At 35.8% G+C, this 21347-nt stretch overlaps 2 protein-coding genes across 3 annotated transcripts; both read left to right on the top strand.

The window, feature by feature from the left end:
• Positions 1-1650: 1650 nt before the first annotated feature.
• LOC117324585 (cAMP-regulated D2 protein-like) lies at positions 1651-5293 on the top strand. The gene is made up of 5 exons (XM_033880506.1): positions 1651-1747; positions 2547-2662; positions 2844-3036; positions 3989-4122; positions 4643-5293. Exons 1-5 carry the CDS (start codon positions 1651-1653, stop codon positions 5291-5293), a joined length of 1191 nt encoding a protein of 396 aa, XP_033736397.1.
• A 3133-nt stretch (positions 5294-8426) lies between these two features.
• On the top strand, positions 8427-19542 carry LOC117324641 (calmodulin-like protein 12). Of its 2 annotated transcripts, XM_033880567.1 has the most exons (5): positions 8427-8959; positions 14424-14487; positions 16500-16643; positions 17805-18047; positions 18506-19542. In XM_033880567.1, exons 1-5 carry the CDS (start codon positions 8957-8959, stop codon positions 19282-19284), a joined length of 1233 nt encoding a protein of 410 aa, XP_033736458.1. In that variant the 5' UTR covers positions 8427-8956; the 3' UTR covers positions 19285-19542. The 2 variants fall into 2 exon arrangements, with proteins under 2 accessions (XP_033736458.1, XP_033736457.1); XM_033880566.1 differs by lacking the exon at positions 8427-8959 and having other exon boundaries at positions 14183-14487.
• The last annotated feature ends 1805 nt before the right edge of the window (positions 19543-21347 follow it).

The raw sequence follows: 21347 nt of genomic DNA, 5'->3' as shown, positions 1-21347 counted from the left end.
ACAACAAGACTAGAGCAAATGACAAAGAAATTATGAATGTCAATAAAAACAATTTCATAAAGTAAATATAAAAATCTTATAATATTTTCTTAAAATACTATGGGATAGGTATCGGCAATGACTGGATTTTCCCTCAAAGAATATGAGGTTTAGGGTCCTCGCATCAGTCAGTGTCAGATTAGGTCATACAATGTAAGTCAATGAGACATTAGGAAAGAAAATCATAGAAAAAAGATGATTATAAGGAAATAAGGCAATACAAAGAAATGATAAAAATATCCAGGTTTTACTCATTTTTGTTCTTGTTTGACACTTTCATTCTGTTTTTTCTACTCTTGGTGTCTGCTTGACGCCTGTCCACAAATGATCCTGGACTTATTCGAGGAGGATTTGTACCGATACTTCGAGGAGAACAGGAATCAGTCGATTGTCCACGATATCCTAACTTCATGAACAGTTCTGGCTGGTTTGAATTTACTGACTTAGACAATCAGACGTTCTTCAACATAGACTAATATATATCTTATATAGTTTGTTATTTAGGTGATTCTAACTATCTGAAAGTAAATAATAATGTATGTTGTCGAACAAAAGATTGATTAAGGGATGTATATTGTGCTTAAGGAAGGTATAATGGTAGCCAAATGGCTGGTCCTCAAAACACTTTTGAACCTTCACTTGACATGACAATATGACCTGTCAGATACGGTTGTCGCTTTCCGTAATTTCTTTTGGGATACTTTCAGTAGTCGATATTCTAAATTCTCAAATTTTACCTTCTCTCGTCATTTTCCCTTTTAAGATTGTGACAATGTGGAAAAGAAATGTCGTTGGTGTTCATGAAAAAGCTATTGATAGAATAACACCTTTTATGCCAAATCAAAAATAGAAAATACAAATGAAAAACTCTATATACGAACATAGCATCTGTATCATTATTTCTATGGAAGAAAGGTTATCCACCAAAACATACTGTTAACTTGAATGTAAAAAGATAGCTCTAAAACTTATGTTCTCAGCAAATTAAAAATAGATTCATATTTATCTTGGAGGACAGGTAATGCTGTGGCACGAATACAAACATGTTTATAGAGTTTAATTATTTTATTAAGTTCCAATATTGTAGGGATGCAAATGATGGGGGGGGGGGGGGGGGGGGGTTGCCATTAGTTTGGATATGGAAATACATCTGTGTATGTAGAGTGTGCAGGGATAATTACTGTTGATTGTTGTGGTATACAATGTGTAACAACCATTTAACAATTAAGTTATCTTTAACTTTTCCCCAAAATTACATTACGACAAAATGTTAATATTAAAATAGGGACCTTTTTTATGGAAACATATGTTGGCGATAAATACGTCGTCAATCAAAAATCGTTTAAGATTAATCATTTTGAAAATAATATTAAGATTCTAAAGTGCCAGACGGGTTGATAAAGCTGTTCTGTTTTCTTAATTTGTAAATATATTTTTTGATGAATTTTATATAATGATGCAGCCGGTACTGAAACATGTGTGACCCCAAACTTCTTATATAAGTCAAAGCTAAAGAGCAGCCAGGACATCCTCACACACAGACCTTTCTTGACGAATACGCGACATCTAGGACAAGTTACTCTCTGAGACGATTCCTGTGGAGTGACCGCGATGGCATCCATGTATTTTCTGTGCCTGATGCTGGTCTTTGCTGGGACCTGCTTGAAAGCAAAAGTGTTTAGATCTGTTCATGTTAGTACACCACTGGGTAAGATCATAGGAAACCAGAAAACTAAGGTCAATGTCTTCCTTGGAATTCCGTATGCCAAGCCACCGGAAAGGTAATTCAAATTGAAACATACATTTACGTAATGATAAAACATGTGTTTTCCTTGCTAACGATAGTCGTATATGTTAATTATTACAAACTTATAATTGTATATCATGATAAATTTTGTAATGTTTTCACCTTACTCAGAATCCGGGTGTAACAAGACCAATGCAATACATATGTTTGTTAAGTACTTCTATCAAACCTTTCTACCAAAACTTAATACAAATGACAAATTGTTTTGATAAGCATGTATATACAGCTGACACACAACTGTCAAAGGAAGACCTTTTTGTCACGTGCTCTGACTAGGTATTGCGATCTTTGTTTTCACATAATCTGATAAATATTCAGCTTTAAGCATGACAAAATATCAGGCATCTAGAGATATCGACATGGTAGCAGCCGTGGCTATTTTTCTCATGATAAATTATTCCTGTAGGTCGTGAGTTCGATGCCCGTTCAGGGCACGATACTAAAATAATGTCTTCCTTCATTATTTGTGTTCCTGCGTAAACGAGTTGCATACGAAAGTTCCACTAACAACAGTTTCATATCTTAAAACCATCTTTTTTAACATTCCATATTTTTATGAATCAAATAAATATGTTTGCAATCTTTCTTCTCCAATGAGTGAATTATTTATGTTAAATACTTACCTCAAGTTTACTAGGCATGTGTCAGTCCACCAATATTTAAGTAAACCGTGAGTGTATGGCATCATTTTGTGCTCTAGGTTCAGAGATCCTGTTCATCCGGACAAATTTGAAGGAGACTACGTTAATTGCAGACTCTTTGAAGCCGATGTGTAAACAGAACCCCTGTAATGATAGGCTGTTCTGCATCAATTCGGTACGATTTTTATTTCTTAAACAAATCTTTAACTGGAATTAAAATTCAATAATGTAACAAATGCAAAATATGAATATTTTTGTTTCGTACATAACTTGTGTTATTCATTTCAGTTAGAGATAACGTTTTCATTGATAGATTGTTTAATTTTGTTATTGAATTAAAATGTTCTTTGACACAGACTTCTGAAGACTGTCTTTACCTAAACATCTTCACGCCAATCAACGCCTGCTCGACTAACCACCCGAAAGCTGTCATGGTTTACATCCACGGTGGATCGTTTGTCCGCGGCACTGGTCTGGCGCCGGTCAATTTCGGAAATACTCTGGCTGAGAAGGGCGACGTTATCGTAGTGACAATCAACTACCGTTTAGGTTTGTATGATTTATTGCTGTGTAGATACTCACTTGGCGGTATAAAAGACTGAGAACACGTATGACTGGTTTCGACCATTCATTCTCGCGACCGAGTCGTCACAAATTACGGAACAATTTACTAACATAGATTACATTATATAATCCAGATTCAAACTTGATGGTTAATAAAATAGATATGTGATAAACGTGCATTTTGTCATATATGTAACAATACTTTACACGTACTTGTTTGGCACTCCAAAATGTAAGCGCTTTTCCCAAAGAGGTATGGCGCATATTGGCCTGTTCCGACTTAACGGTGACCGTTTTCAAAATCAAAAAATAAATGTTGAAAACTGAGTTTTGGAATACAAATCTTCAATCTATAACAAATAAAAATTATTTGCGAAAAATTAGTTTGTTCATTAGTATGTTGCATCATAGGGCGTTTCCCGCATTCAAATCATTTTTTGACATAAAGCGCATCGGAAGACCAACTTTTACAAATTTTTTATTTTATTCTATGTACCAAAAGTCAACTAAAATCCTATTCTTAAAAAGTGGTCCTCCTATGCGCTGGTAAAGAAAAATTGAAAAAACGTAGTTGATAAAACATTTCAATTTAAGCATTAACTAGACTGACTCTAAATTATAACATAAACTTCACATTCCCGCAAGTCCGTATAGCTCACATGATAGAACCATCGCTTAGCAACCCCAATTTGATTCCGAAATTTGACAGAATCAGTCTAGATTCCGCGATTGATTTATACTGCATTTTGGATTATCAGGAATCTGTAACCAAATGTTCTATTTTTATATTTAGAAAAAAAACAAATCATTTGAATAGATATCTATCAAACAATAACAGTTCAATGATATAAGACAAGTTGTTAATCATATGTTGTCTCATTAAAGGAACTTTGATAACACGTTTAAAGATATGTTTGCGATCATTGTTTGTTCCCAGGCATATTTGGATGGTTGGCTACCGGAAAATATTCCGTTTCGGACCTTCATGGAAACTATGGTTTAAAAGACCAACAAATGGCCTTAAAATGGGTGAACGAGAACATCAAGGCGTTCGGAGGGAATCCTGACAAGGTATGGCCTAGATATCATCTCAGTTAAAACAGCCATAACTAACATTAACACTTATATTCACCCGTTACCTTCTTTGATGTCTTTTATCAGCGACCGCCGCTCTGACCAATCACATTTTTGTTTTCTGGTTCTGGCATATCCGGGTTGCAACTGGTCTGAATTTTATAGACTGGTTTCTCCATTGCTCTTTAAGGTTTCATTTAAGTTCATTGAGTATACAGGACGATACCACTTTTTCAGCCAAAGTGTTCCAACTATGCGTTGTGAAAACGGGAACTTTCCAATGTCTTATCTGCAGTGATTTTTTGTAATTTGCAAGTGGCCTCTTGCTCTATATTGTCGAGTTTCCTGGAGAAATTATTTTCCACACTTACCAATGTCAAATATAAACAATCGAATTTTCGTATCATAGTGTGATCAAATACGCTGTCATACTTTTCCATGAAATATAATCAAAATGTCTGGAATGTTTCTAAAAGTTAGTATTTCTTATAGCCGATTTCAATTTACAATTTTGCAGGTGACGATTTTTGGTGACGGCGACGGTGCTGAGTCCGTTGGTATCCACATGACTAATAATAGGTCGGAGGATTTCTTTTCCTCGAGTATCATGATGAGCGCGCCATTCACGATTCCTTTCAAGACCTACTACAGCGCCCTCTTCCAGACCCAGGTCATCGCCCAAATTCTGGGGTGTTCTATCCATAGTTTGGACGTTATGATTACCTGTCTGCGAGCCAATGCTGATAGTGACGACCTACTGAGAGCTCAGAACTTCTTTCTCTCTGAAAGAATCAAAATTGGACCAAGCGAGTTCGTAAACGCTATCGAACCTATTGGGCCTGTGATTGATTATGACTGGGTTCCCGCTACTTTGGTTGATGCCTTCAAGGAAGCAAGGCAAAAAATATCAAAACCTGTGATGCTGGGATCGGTAAGAGAAGAAGGAGTCCGCTTCCTTCTCGGACAAAACAAAGATGCTGTGTCTTACGTTAAAGTCCAAGGGAAAGTCCGAGGAGCCTTGGTGAACAGAGTTGATCCTGCTCCTACAGCTCAAGAACTGGTGACAAACTATCCTCTTTCTTGTGTCAACAGCACGTTTTTGACGCTCGAGAAGTATTTGCACAAATCACAACTGATTTTCTCTTTACTTGCCCCGCAAGGAAAGTAGCCGAACACATAAGAATTAAAGGCGGGAGTTCTTGGTTGTATTTCTTTGACCAAGCACTCTCGTCTGCTGACTTGCTTAAGGACTTGCCACATTGCGTCGGAAGAGTATGCCACGGAGTTGAACTACCGTTCGTCTTTAATATCTTCAAATTGCTTCATCTCAATCACACAGCGGAGGAAGCCAAACTTGCTAAAAGGATTGGTGGCTATTTTTCAAACTTCGCCAAATATGGTAATCCAAATCGCCGAGGTGATGGACTGGTTGACTGGAGAAAGTTCAGATCAAGATTCCATATGATATTGAGAGCAGATAGTCAGACCGTCGGTGTAACCAGCGCTATTCGAGGAAACCAGTGTCGCCTCTGGGATAAGATCGGTTACTATGACTACACCAGGATCTATGACGTATAAAGAAAGCAGAAACATCGAGATATGCGATCATTAAGTCGAGATAAGCGATCCTTTCTCAACGTAAGAAAATTTTAGTTACCTGTATTCGTAAATTTATTCTGAAATCCGTTCTCCACATGGAAACGTAAGCTCTTAACATTACCTATTTTAATCTTTCTTATATTCGTTCATTCTGATTGTCTCCTTTTATTGCTTGTTATTCTATGATATCAGATTCTCAATAAATCTTGTGTAGCAGCTGTAAGCGTTCGTCTCCATATCCTTACAAGAGTTTCGATGTAAGGTGTTATTTGTCTTTCATTATACTTACAGCTTTTAGACAAGAATTCAATCGATCTCTTTCATTGAACCGTGACGAAATAGACACTGGGCTCCTTTTGCAATATTTGAACAATGATTTTGAAGGGATTAAATAAGGACTTTGATTAGAATGACCTTACGACTCGCAGTGCCAGTGCAAGTTAAAAAGCATGCAATTGAAACTTTTAACATTATCTTTAAAGTTAAAGTCTTCAGAAATCGATAAAGGATCGAAAATAGATATATCAGTAACTGACACGCTTCAATGCATCATACACTGTTTTTGTCACGTGACTCTTGTGTCCAATAGTGTTGACATTCAGAAAGACAGGAGAAATACAAAATAGGAAATAAACCAATTATGAAATATTAAAGGACACATGATCAAGCTTCTAGTTTATTCTTTTCAGTATACTTAGAATTTATATTATCAATAACGTTTGTAAAATCTAAACCAGTAGTTTGAAGAATTCAGATATGACCTATTGGATAGCGGCGAAACTCGGTGACTTACACCCAACCAGTAGAGCTTATCTTCTGGAAGGTTTCCTAAAAAGACATACATTGTACAATTAAAAATTACAGTTAAATATCTGTTTTGTAATAAAGACAAAACATGAATCGCAAACATAGAAATTAGACGCAGTGTTAGGTTGTGTTATATATGTAATTCATATGACTTAAGAGGATTTTTTCATTATTTTACAATTCATTAAGCAAAATTTCAGCACCGTCTGTTATATTGAAACACATAAAACACGAACAGTTACTAAACTAAAGGCATTTATGTACAGAGACCAACCAACCAATTGTTTTCCTTAGAATTTAGTGTTAACGTTTTGGGTTATATCATTAAAATTCTTCAACTCAATATGGCAATTATAGCTTATAAAAAAAATCAGGGTCCGATATAACATTTATCAAAAATAAGTTGGGTCCTTCAGCTCAAACTTTTTTCATGGAAGCCATTTTGAAAAAGGGTAAATTTCGCGGTAAAAATTCTCAATAATCTGAAATGTTCACCCCTTAATTATTATCACCTGAACTTTTGAGAGAAAAATCAATCGGACTTACAAAACCTATATCAACATTACCTATGGATAGTTACCTATCAGGCTACATATATTTTTGGAACTTCATATAATACTGGCCAATCAGTGGCTGCCAGACATTGTGTCTCTGACTCTATTTTTTCATTTTGTTGGTTGTTCCCTAAAGGGAATATTTAGATTCTTCGCTGCTAACTTCTCTCCCTGAAAATATTTCTTCATTATATACTATAACTTTATGCCTAAACTACATTCATGTCGATTCAGTGAACACGAAGTCAGGGAACGTTAACAAAAAATAAAAAGTAAATTATCATCATCATAGATATGGTGAGCTTCACAAACTGACAGTTATAGCAAACTTGTACAGCTTTTATTGACTACGTTCGTCTCAGTCAGGCAAAGTCGGTAAAATGTAAAACAGACACAATGATTGCAGGTTCCTAACAAAAGCGATGCTGACATTGCCCGTTTGCTTATATTGATAATAGTATGTACTTATATCGATAATATCATATACGTAAATTGAAACGTCATCATCTTGTTTGCGTATTCAGCCTTTGCGTACCGAACACTCCTGTAACCATTATTTACATATCTTTACAGGAACTAATATTAGGTCATATGTATTGCTCACAAGCAAAGGAACAATAATGTACAATCACGCGCAAAATGTCTTTGTTCGCAATAAAAATGAAACGATGCACATTACAATTTTATTAAATCATTTAAAGAATATCAATATCCGAATAGATTTGCACTTTGACGCTCTGATTTTTTTTTTTTTTTTTTTTGAAACGCAATTAGCAATTAAGAAATCAATAGCCTATTTAAAATTACATTTTAACGTTTTACAATATAGATAAACACAGCTTATCTTTAATTGGTACTAATTAAACAGTAAAGCGAAATGGCCTATATATTGATTCATAATTAGATTGTCGTATGATATCGGACGAACCCGACCCGGTGTTAATCCCATCCTGTGGTTCACAGTGTTGTCGGGACGTCAGGAGCTTTTTAGCGAGGTACATCAACCGTACGGCTCGTCATTCTGGCTGTTCACCGGCTTCAGTGGCTGATAGGTTTACTGCTATAAATATCGAGGTATGATTTAATTAAAATACACACATTTCATCGGAGATCGACTACAAAGCATTTTTATAGTCAATAGTGTCATATTATATGCCATGCGCCAAATCCAATCCAGTTTTAATGAGACACTTTCCCTTTTGATTGTGGTAGCCATTGTATACGATATATCAGAAAATTAAAAACATCAACCATGATAATTAGTACCTGTGAGATTCCAATATACGGTTATAAAGATTGCTGATACATATTTTAACACACCACCTTCGTTATTGCAGAGCCATATGCAAAGCTTTGACGTGTGTTAACCAAGACATTTCACAATGTATACTATATAATGAAAACATTGTTTAGTGACCAATGGAGCGGAGCGATATGCTTGGAACCTAAACAGTTATCTCTGAATAATTTAGGTCTAATTAATATTCGAATATGTGTCGTGTGGTAACCGGCCGCTTGACAACCATCATATACTCTCTCTGGGGTCCTGTCGATTGAGAAATCCGGGGGTTGGTAGGTATTTGAGATGGCATCGAAACGAAGCAAGACCTAGGTTTTAAACTGACAGTCTGAAACAGCAATGTAAACATTGAAAGCTTCATCATGATTAGAACAGTAATGGTTTCAATGATCAAATAATAATACATCCGAGTGTATTTAATGGGTAGCCATACTGATGACTATAGGACACCGGTCAGAGAAGAGGACACACAAGAACAAGGACTTCAAAGTGTAACGAGCAGGACCTCGCGAACAGGAAGTGAAACCTTTCGTTACCAAGGCAACAGAAGTTTTCATTGACGACATTATAAATGGTAAGTTGTCACCTGTGAAATTATTTTGAAATATTTTTTCTATTAGCTTAAAAGATGTTTGTGTAAAGTTAAGTAAAAACTGGGACCACTGTATATTTCTGTCACGTGGCTACTAAAACGTTCTTGAGACTTTGCCATTACGTCAGAATTCCAAAATGGTTTCTCGTTTACGATACTAAACAGTTGAACTCTGATGCTGAACAGATTTTTCTTCTTCTTGTTTCTCATATTGATACCATTGGAATTTTTCAAGGAACAATTTCTAATCAATGTGAAAGGCAAACATGGACATGGTTTCTATATATTAAACAAATAGACAAACACAGCGTGGACAAACAGATATCAGCGAATGTGTCGTCCATCAGACTTGGATTATTGGTAATCAAAGCTGGTTGTTAACGGCCACTGTGGTGAACTACAAGAGAAGAACAGATCGCTACACTTGAACTTCCTGAAGACTTCCGTAATCAAAACTGAAGAATGATACCGTCAACATGTTTCTCATACGGAAAACTAACATCGGGATCGAGCAAGAAAGATAAACAATGTAATATATCGGGGTTCGTGATAAGAATAGGCTAGCAATGTCGCCTCAGTTTTTATCTTTTAGTTTTTCATCAAATGGCGCTTTGCTCTTAAAATATTTGTTTATCATTGACAAATCGCAATTGTCAATGGATCCCCTGTTTTGACAAATAACCGCTTATGCTGTCAATTATGACAGGTAGAGGTTTAGATTTTTCTTAATTGATAGGTTAAAGTAGAAATGTGGATACCCAAGTCAGATATTTGTTGTCGGTATCATAATTTCACCAGTCGAGCGACTGATCCTTTCATGAAGTGAATTTAAGATTTCTCTTCTTTGAAAAAGGCATTGCAGTTTGACCTGCAATGGTCTGACAAATAGCAATTTTGATAGATACTTCTATGTCTTAGCAATACAGAAATGTATACTCATGTTTTGATGGACAAGAAATTTGGATCCGTGCATTGACAAATAGCAATTTGAACACAATTATTTTGACAAATTAGCAATTTGGACCGATATCCTTAGACAAAATGACAGTTAAGATCGGCGTTTTAACAAAGAGCAGTTTGGATGTTCGCACTTTGACAAATAACATGTCTGATACCCATATAAATAAATGTATATCATGTTAAAATTATAAAACAGAACCGTGCAAGACAAAGTGAAATCCATTCCATAGAGGGTGTCTAGTTTGGTATTATAAGGTTTTGATAAGTAAAACTATTTCAAAGGGCGTTCTTTATCAAATAAATAGCAGTCATATCGGTCTGATAAGAAAATGGTGCGTCATAATTATTCACAAATTACAACCACAGCGAGAAATGAAATGTAGCTAATCAATATGATCAAACAACAGTACAGTTAAATGCACGATAAAAGTACCATAAAGATTGGCAGAGGTTCTGGAGTATATATACATATTGTAGTCAAACAGTTTTATTGGTCTACATTTCCCAGGATTCTGGTACTCCCTGGGGACCCAGTTCACGTCATAGTTACATACACTGCCTTTATGAATGTGTACACACATCCCATAAATTACGTTTCTCTTGTCATACCATGGCCTATCCTGCCATTCGCATACGTGTGTAAATGTATTGATCATATTTCTCTTGTGTTTAATACAAGTCTGTAAAAATGCGAGAGTGACATTCGATCGCGGGTGTCATAAATTATTAACAAAAATATCACCATTAGCTCTGGAATTCTAGCTCAATGTCGAACGCAAACCGTCCGCCATTTTGTGGCTTTCGTGAAAGCTTCTATTGGACCCAAGTCTTTATTGAATTCTTTCCGAATTAGTCTAGATCATTTAGAACACCAAACGTTTACGCCCATTATCAAATTTGTGTTTAAATACTAATTTCCGCTGTTGTTTCTGTCAATAAAGCTTTCTGATCCAGTGGATCGCCATTATAAATGTATACGCCCAATTTTCTGATATTGACATTAATTTTTAAAATCCGGAACTGGTACCACGCCGTTGTTTAGACATAACAAACATTGATGCATCACTCCCTGACCAAACTGATCTGTCAAATGAGGGCGATTCCATTAATAAGGTGGTAGGTTTTTTCTTGGATCCACACTCGGATAAATCGGGAACCTTCGGCACTTTCTGTAGACGAATGCTGAAGAATCCCGATTGCACTAAGAGGAGACATTATCAGTAGTAGTCGTTACTTTAACCCAATTAAACGTGAGTGTCAATTCTATACATATATATATGTATATAATTATAAATGCTACATTTAGGTATTGTATTGCCTCTCTTGTTGCATGTATCATAAACAACACAATTGCTCGCTTTTCTCAGTTCGCTTCCTAGTTTTCATTTACCATTAAGACCCCTTGAGCAGTTCAATCATGGTCGTCAATAGCAATCTATATTAGTTCAGTATGTACCTTCTTTTAAAATCTTACAAATATGATCGATAAGTCTGAACCATAAGTGTATATGTATATACTAGTATCTCCAGGAATATTATATTGTCCAGGAATATTATATTGTATTGCCCTGCAGGTAGGGCGTAAGAATTGTACCTGCTGCCCCTATTGCATGATCGTAAGAGGCGACTAAACTTGGGATCTTATCTTTTCTCTTCTTTCGTGTATCACCACACTCATTCATGTCGAACGCACGGGAGGCCGTCCTTAAATGGCCTTAGATGCTAATAGGACGTTAAACAAAATAAACCAAACCAAATTATATTGTAAGTCACGTGACCGCGTCACTCGTAAAATCCTCTGAAACAATACCTCCATCTTCCCGACATAACTTTTCCCCCAACCTCGACCATTCAGCCGAAGCCAAGCCTCCCTGACCCAAACACTATTCTCATGACGTGATTCTTATGACGTCATATCCCCTGTGGTCCTCGCACAGCGATTTTATATTTTTCATGGAACACATAATGTTATTTCAAAATTAATTTCTTCCTGACAAGAAAAGTTCCGTTGTTCTTATTTTGAAATCAAATGATCTATTGTGTTCTCTTTCAACACTTCGTTGAAAAACTAAAATCTGTCCAAATTATTTTAACGCAAGTACCCTCATTTCCCATTATTTGTGTCCTTCTTGACAAAATAAAACTTACATTGTTTATATATCAATAACAAAATTTCGGTACATTCCGTCAATTTCCGTAGTAATTATTCCGAGTTTTAACGGAATTGGCCGAGACGTAACGATTGAAGTTCTTATTGAATCATATGTTAATGCGACAAGTTGATGCTACGCCATATTTAAATCGGTTATCAGTTCGTTATATTGTTATGTTGTTGTTGTTGTTGTTGTTTTTTTTTTTTTTTTTGTCTGCTATGCGTCTAAACAAGCATTACGTAATCATAATCTTGTATTCCTTGCAAACGAAATAAAATTATATTCTGTTCAAACGAAATTGGCCCATTTAATCAATAGTTATGTAATTCTCTGTGGATTCAATGAAAACGAACATCAAACTCCGTGACAACAACGGTATGATTTTTTTTTTTTTTTTTTTTTTACATTATTATTATAATTATTTATTTCACAAAGGAGTTCTACAATAATCAATACATGCAGGTTTAATACAGTTAGATAAAATGTCCAATATTACCATAGATAGTCCAGGGTCCACGACACTACCTATATAATCGCCGTTTTGCTATTTAAATTTAAATTGAGGATTGTCAGCGGTCTCTTTTAAACGGCCGGAGTGTTACGTCACGAAACAACTCCATTACACCATATTTTCTAATACTAGAAGATTATCGCAAGTTTACATAATATTCTGTCGTCAACAAAGTCTGACCCATAAAAGAAAGCTATTAGCCGACATACTCCAGTTAGCTAACTAGCTAGCTACATGTATAGGTTCTGTTCAGTCAAACACCAACAGTCGATGTTGGGCGAAATGAACAAGATTGTAGATTTCGGTTGATTGACAAGGTTGAATGTGGTAGAACCAGTCCTGGGATTTTTTTTATGATGTCAAATATTTGAATATCGTGACTTTAAACAGATATATTTACTTTAAACTGTTTTATTCATCCGATTTCGTTTGGTTGACAAGGTTTTCCAGGGCGGAACGGAGCTAATGACAATATTCATGAAGTCGAATATTTTACAGATTTTATTATCAGTTTTTGGAAGGACTTATTTCAAATATTTAAACAGATATATCCACTTTAAATGTCATCATTTACCTATATAATCGAAATAATCATCCCTATAGCCGACAAAGTCAATTATGAGAAAAATATGCAAATAATACTAGGTGTGACATTAAGTGAAATATATATATATATAAGTAAAATATAAAAAAAAAAACTCTCAGTTAGCGCTTTCGTCGCGTCATGGCGACTCTTCTGAAGAAAGCGCTAACGGAGAGTTGGTTTTTTTTTATTTTACTTTTATAATTCGTCCGTAAGGATAAAAACAATTTATTATCTATATATATATATATAATTTCTGGAGTGTATGTATCACGGGTGATTGACAGTATGCATATTCGCTGTGTTTCAATTCAATCCCACGCACCTGTTTTTAGGACCAGGTAACAATCGATAGCTATATTAACCTACTCCGTATGAGGTTGAAATAAGAACATATACTAACCTGAAAATTATCTAATCTAGAATTATATTTTACATAGTGAATAGGAGAGTTAATCACCTGAATTCATTAAAATATCAAATTAAGGGTTAACTATGTATCGTGGTAATACATTATCTATAATCGATCACTGACGAACGCCTACAAAGTCAATCAACTACGTTCTCGTATATATGGATCTGTTTATTTTTATTTATTCCTTTTTTTTATTTATTTATTTATTTTTTATTTTTATTATTTGTTTTTTTTTTGTTTTTTTTTTATTTTTAATTTTTTTTTTTTTTTTTTTTTGTAAACTTTCTGTTAAGTGTGCGTTATCGGACTTTTCTTATGAAAAACGCTACTATAAAAAGGACTTTTATTTTAATTTGTGTAATTTAATTTACTTTTTATTTCCTTGCCACTTTTCTTTAACGAAAATAAGAATGATCGTAATTAATATCAAAAGATTAAGCATGTATTCATATACATGTTTATACTCGAATGTACGTATAACGATTCCAACCAAAATCTTGATTTTATGGGACAATGTGTTAATTACTAACAACGTTCACAGTGAATACTAAAACTTGTAATTAAGCCTGTGAAGGCTGATCGCTCTAGCCATCTTTAAAAGTCAGAACTGTCGGACCATGAATAATTCTCTAAGAAAATACCCACGACTTACGTAGTATTACTTACTGTGATATATTACCTACCATGATATATATCTTAACACAAAACAGGCTAGGGCTATTCATTGTTCAGTGGCGACTTAACCTTGAGACGGACGCTATTTTGTGACCTACATAAACTGATTTTTTGTCTTAACGAATATGTTGTCGTCCTTGTTTTGGCAGGCATCGAACAAGTATGTACGGTACAAGAAAGTATTTTCATCTTTGCAGAAGGCAGAAATTGACAGTAAGTGAAATTATTGTTTCTTCTTCTTTGAAATAAGTTGATTGGTAAACAGTTTCCTAAAGGTCGCCTTTAAAAAAACACTAATTATCCCAAATTAGACCAAATTCTAACTTGTTAACTTAAACTTATTATGTACATTATGTCAAAAAGGTTGCTTTGTGTAGGCGTAATTCAGATAAATATATATAGTATAACACTTCATTTATATAAAAAAAATTAACGGCCAAATTTCACGGATATCCAAATTATTCCATAACCCTTGAAAATTACTTAAGTGGGAAACATGATATGAAAGAAATCGCGATACGTTTGGGTCGGTGAGGGGGAGAGGGGAGGGGGCGGGGGCCCGGGAGTCGGGGATATAGATTTTCTCTCCGTCCATCTTGAAAATCTACATCTACCTATGTACGTAAAGCCATAGTACATGGCTATGATGAAAACATTCGAGTTTCAGGGTTTTGTTTCGGGTCAATGTTAATGTCACCGTTACTATTTTCGGAAAAAAGAACTTGTGAGCGCTCAAGCAGCTTGATTCCTTGACTTGGGGGATTTTCTTCAACTTTCACACAATTACAAAGTACCGTCATATCTCGGACATGTTCGAGTTTCAAGGTTGTTGGACAAAGATCCTGGTCTCCATTACTATTTTAGATAGTCCTTTGTCAGCGTTCTAGTGGCTACTTTGAGGGATTTGACCAAATAAGATTCACTCTTTTTTTTTTTAAAGAACCATGATACATCAGAAAAGTCTGAGGTTCAACATTGTTTTGGTCAATGTCTAGATCAACATTTCTTTAGGGATCTGGACCGTTAATAGCTAGCGGAGGCCAGTAGGGAACATAAATTTCTTTAGCAATACTCAGTATGCTTATTAAAAGTGATGTTTATTCTTTAATAAGGCTCCTAAAATCATTCTCTTAAGGAATAGTTTTCTCTTAATTAGGTCAAACGACAATGCATATTCATATATGTACAATTGTACCTTGTTAATCCGTACATAAACGGATTAACGATTTTTTCCGGATCATTTATGATAGTGTTCAGAAGGTCAAACCTCTTTTCCCCGGATAATCGCATTATTAGAATCCATATTTACGAGTTTTTAATGAAAACTGCATAAAGTGTATCGAATCCATAAATCCTGAAGATATTTCTCAGTACTTTCCATGCCAGGAGTCATGCAAATTCGCGAGTTATCTCCCTTGGAACGTTTCTCGCTGCCTTTACATACTATATCAACCAACCACTCTCGCATCTCCCTCACCGTTGGATCTCAGTATTTCATTTGGATCAAATACATAGCTTTTAATATACTGTTATTATATCAATATTATATGTAACCAATAGTACATGATTTGACTAAGTATAGGCTTTTATATTTAATATAACTTATGTCAGTGAATTGTATCATGCAAATCTTATTTTCGAAGCCAATAAGATCCTGGCTATATGTACAAACTCTTAACTCGTTCTCCACTTTGTAATCTCTATTACTGTTCACGTATATTACGATCTTGTATGTTATAATGTGTACTAATGGGCAATATGGCCCACAGTTAATAAAACAAATTGAAATTGAAAATTGATAGAAGATTCCACCGATGGGGGATCGAACCGGGACCCTGCATGATTTACTTTTTAAAATACTTTACCTTGGTACAACATTTGGTAGAAACGAGCCTGAAAATAGGAAATTGAACTAATAGTTATAAGGATTTGCATCCATAATTTCCGTAATATTTGCCGATACTTTTTTTTTTATTTCAAGTGAAGGAATATTTGATTTTGTTTTACTAGACGAACACTCAAGCGAAAGAGTTAAAGAAAAAATCTGAATTTTAATCTGGCTCCCCTAGGGAAGGTCCAAATACACGTAGACTGCAAAAAATTCGGAGGCCCCTGTTTCCGAGTTGATAGGAAGCATTTCTTGGTATTTATCAGGTTTACGTTAGGTCTCTGTTGATATTGGTATTATGACCTATTTTACATGTATGTCAATCATTTCATTTCAGTGTACCGTGACGTCTTTAAGTTTTTTGACAAGACTAACAGAGGTTACCTAATAGCCGAGGATTTCGCTAAAGCTTTACGGACTATTAACCAAGTCCCTGCCGAGGGCGAAGCAGAGGCTCTCCTTAAACTCCACGACATCAACGGTAAGATTTACACCTGTCTACAAGTCTACAAGGGGATCATTTTGGGCGGGCTTATTTTACAAGGGTTAAAGTCACATGTACAGGTGATACTGTAAACGTACATATTTTAGCGGTAATTTTATTTTAGCGCTTTCCGCGCTGGAAGCCTTGCGCTAAATTATGATTGCGCTAATTACTTTTTGTACGTTTTATTTCTATAGAAAGTTCTGTGGATGCGCTAATTCATCATTGCGCTAACTGGCTAAAATATGCAAATGCGCTAAAATTTGATTGCGCTAAAATAAGTACGTTTACAGTACTACGCAGAAATCACCAAAGAAAGGGATAGACGGGACATATATCTTATTGTCGTTTGAGCTATTTATTTCAATATGGTGAGAGTTATTTAGATATAGTAAGAGCTAGGGGGCAAGACCTATTTAAAGATAGTGAGAGTAAGGGGTCGAACTTATTTTACTGAAATGTGTGTTGGGGGCGGAGTCTTTATGTTGTTTTTTTTTTTTTTAAGATCGTGGGAGTTAGGGGTGGGGATTATTTTAATTCCGTGACAGAGACGGTACTCATTCTACTAAAGTGTATGATAGGGGCGAAGTCTCTCGCTGTAGCTAATGGTCTTAAACCCAGGGAGCAGTTTTGTTGATATTCTCTGTTTTATATCCTTCCAATGCTCTTAATCTTGTATGGACTCTAAGCACTTGCATCTTACTCTAAATGAGGTTGAACTAGCGCTTTGAAAAAAATTGAAGAGGATGGCGCTTAATCTTTCGGAACACCTGGTCTTTTTCATAGGTCTCCATGCGACTCTGTTTTGTTCACATTTTGCTCTCGTTTCATCGAGTTCGAGTTAGAATTACGTTTTCGTTTCCATGTAGGTAATCTCTGTTTGGTTAAGAATTCCCATATCCACGCAACTACGAATAATCTGAACCAGTTGTGAATTGGCAATGATTACTGTGACTTGGTTTGGCTTTGGTTTTCATTTTTCATAATCATGATACGGATATTACATACTTCTTTCTGTCCGCTGTGAATTCTGTCGCGTCCTCCATGCTCTGACAGACACGTGATTGCGTATTACATACTTCTTTCTGTCCGCTGTGAATTCTGTCTCGTCCTCCATGCTCTGACAGACACGTGATTGCGTCCATGTTTTGTCCACAGGTGACGGAAAGGTGACTTTCGAAGAGATGGTTGTAATCACAGTCAAAAGGAAGAAATTCACAGACGACGAGTCGGAGATTCGTAAGGCTTTCCGAAAGTTCGACAAAAACGGGGATGGATTCCTAACTCGAGACGAGCTCGCAGAGGTCATGATCTCGTTGGGTGATAAACTGGGAGTTTCTAGCGTAGAAGAAATGATGGAACAGTTTGATAAAAACCATGACAACGTCATGCAGTATGAAGGTATTTATGACGTCATGGCATTCTAGTCATTTGCCGTATTTTGACAGATCATTTCACTTAACTAGGACAGTGCTATAATGGTTGTTGATTCCAAAATGTTATTTCAGTGACAATACCGCCTCTACGTCAATTTCTTGTGACGAAAATTATGTTGATTTGTGTAGCTGCCATTTTGATGGTTTGACAGTCCCACTGTTCATGTGACGTGGTAAACAGAAGAATATGAATAGTGTCTGTTAAAACTGTGTTTACAAATTAAGAATAATAAACTCGTCCCGTTTACCTACTAAAGTATTTGAAACATCTATTTACAATCAATATTTTGATTAATTTCTTCCGGAAACCGTCGGTACTTTTCGTAAATTTTTATACTATAGACTTTTATTACGGAAAGTACCGATGTTTCCCGATTGAACAGTAAAAAGACTATAAATATGTTTTGCATTCTTTTATCACAGAGTTCGCAAAGATGATGGAAGGTGGTAATGATGCAGATGAGGAAGCGAAGGAAGAACAGGACGAAACGAAAACTGAGACAAATGCAGAATCGGAAGGGAATGTCGACGAGAAATCCGGCGATAAAAAAGACGAACATACCGAAGAAAAGTCCGAAGGGAAAACAGGAACAAAAACTGGAAATAGTAAATCGGAAGGGAAAGGAAAATCCAAGGGAACTAATAAATCTGGAGGGAAATCGGGAACGAAATCAGAGAATAAAACAAACATGAAAAGTGATGCGAAGCATGGTGTGAAAAGTGACACAAAAAGCGATGCTAAACAAACTAGTAAATCTGGAAGTAAGTCAGAAGTCGGTTGCAGCACTAAGAGTAATGCTAAGTCGGAGGTTAAAGCGACTGAAAACGATTCAAAAGGTGAGACAAAATCTGACACGAAGAGTGACAAAAGGGGGGACATAAAACCACACGGAAAATCAAACGCGAAAAGTGTCAAGGACAAAGAAAGCAGACTGAGTGCGAAAAGTGACAGTGGGAGTGAAACAGGAAAGCTCAGTCCGAAAATTGACTCGAAACACAACAGCAAATCGATAAAATCCAAAGGCGACCTGAAATCTCACACGCGAACAGATTCGAAGGGAAGCATAAAAAGTGACGCGAAATCCCACACGCGCACAGACTCCAAGGGAAGCATAAAAAGTGACGCGAAATCTCACACGCGAACAGACTCAAAGGGAAGCATAAAAAGTGATACTCGATCCACTAATAGCTCAATAGGATGACGTACATTTGTATCCCAGTCATTCGAACGACGCCCCATAAAGCTTACAAATAGTACTTAAATCAATGGAGGATGTGGAGTTCATCTGTGATTTGATATTAGATTATCTATTCTTCTATAACTAGTTTTCGTTAAGATTCCGTGATTTTAATACAAATGTTAACATGTGTGACGTATGTTAGGAAACAAAATCATACAATCAAAAAAAATTTGTTAATTTAACAACCGCCGATTTTATCAACTGGACAGCTAGACCAAGATGCATTAGTATGTCATTCAAATGAACAAACTATGTGTTCCTTTATTATTCATTTCGCCTCTCGCACGGTTTGATTAAACGTCGAGATATTTTCTATGGTGGTGGTATTCATGAATATATGTTTGATTTAAAACTTCTTCTGCACAACGAAGCTTTAACTTAATCACAGATGTTAAAGATGGCAGACTTGATACCAATAAAATATATCTGCATGTCTTTTTTTTATATTTATTTATTATCTTTTGTGACATTTCTAATTAAGCCAACTTATCAACATGATTTCCAATACAATGTAAATAATGTATTCTTACATTTTCCTTCCGATATGAAATCTCTGATCAAAAATTGAGCAACGCCTTGAGGAGAGTAGACCAACTATATGACAGGCAGTGCAGTCTGACAAGACTGATCAGTTGTTTTTTTTTGATTTTTTTTTTTTTTTTTTTATGATGAAGATGATGAATTACTTTGTAAAAGAGATTATTTGGAATGAGGTATCATACATCATTAACAAGAGATCCCAGAGGGATCTTGGCGCCCACCATTGAATGATCTTCATAGGTTCCATGTCAGATTGATCTTTTCTCTACTTTTCCCTTGATTTAAGTCTTACTAATCTGTAAATTCAGAAACAGCCCTCTAGTACTTTTCAAACAAGGAGAAACTATATATAAAATTTAAGATTTAGCGATAATGGCTGTCTAATGACCATGTTGTTTTCCGATTGGTCCCAAAATGCAATACCAGGGACCAAGGGGAACCTACATATGAAATTTGAGAAAGATCCCTTCAGTACCTTCTCAGAAATAGCGTTAACAAACTTTAATTGTCAAAATACAAGATGGCTGCCTGTCGGCCATGTTGTTTTCTGACTAGTCTCAAAATCAAATATGCATAACTAAGGACCGAGGGAAACCTACAAATGAAATTTCAGAAAGATCCTTTAAGCAATTTTTGAGAAATAGCTATAACAAACTTCAATTGTCAAAATCCAAGATGGCTGCCTGTGGGCCATGTTGTTTCCCTATTGGTCCCAAGATGCAATAGGCATAACTACAGACCAAGGGGAGCCTAGAAAACAATTGAGAATGATCCCTTCAGTACTTTCTCAGAAATAGCGATAACAAACTTCAATTGTCAAAATCCAAGATGGCTGCCTGTCGGCCATGTTGTTTTCCGATTGGTCGCAAAATGCAATATGCATAACAAGGCACCGATGAGAACCCACATATGAAATTTCAGAAAGATCCCTTCATTACTTTCAGAGAAATAGCGATAACAAACTTCAATTATCAAAATCCAAGATGGCTGCCTGTCGGCCATGTTGTTTTCCGATTGGTCTCAATATGCAATATGCATAACTAGGCACAAAGGAGAACCTACAAATGAAATTTGAGAAGGATCCCTTCAGTACTTTCTCATAAATAGCGACAACAAACTTCAATTATCAAAATCCAAGATGGCTGCCTGTCGGCCATGTTGTTTTCTGATCGGTCACAAAATGCAATATGCATAACTACGGACCAAGGGCAACCTAAATATGAAATTTGAGAATGATCCCTTCATGACTTGCTCAGAAATAGCGATAACAAACTTCAATTGTCAAAATCCAAGATGGCTGCCTGTCGGCCATGTTGTTTTGCCATCAGTCCCAAAATGCGATATGCATAACTAGGCACCAAGGGGAACCTACATATGAAATTTGAGAAAGATCCCTTCTGTGCTTTCTCAGAAATAGCGATAACAAACTTCAATTGTCAAAATCCAAGATGGCTGCCTGTCGGCCATGTTGTTTTCCGATCAGT

Source organism: Pecten maximus, chromosome 3, assembly GCF_902652985.1.
Source record: "Pecten maximus chromosome 3, xPecMax1.1, whole genome shotgun sequence".
Classification (NCBI taxonomy): Eukaryota; Metazoa; Mollusca; class Bivalvia; order Pectinida; family Pectinidae; genus Pecten; species Pecten maximus.
This window is presented reverse-complemented; position numbering and strand designations above follow the sequence as displayed.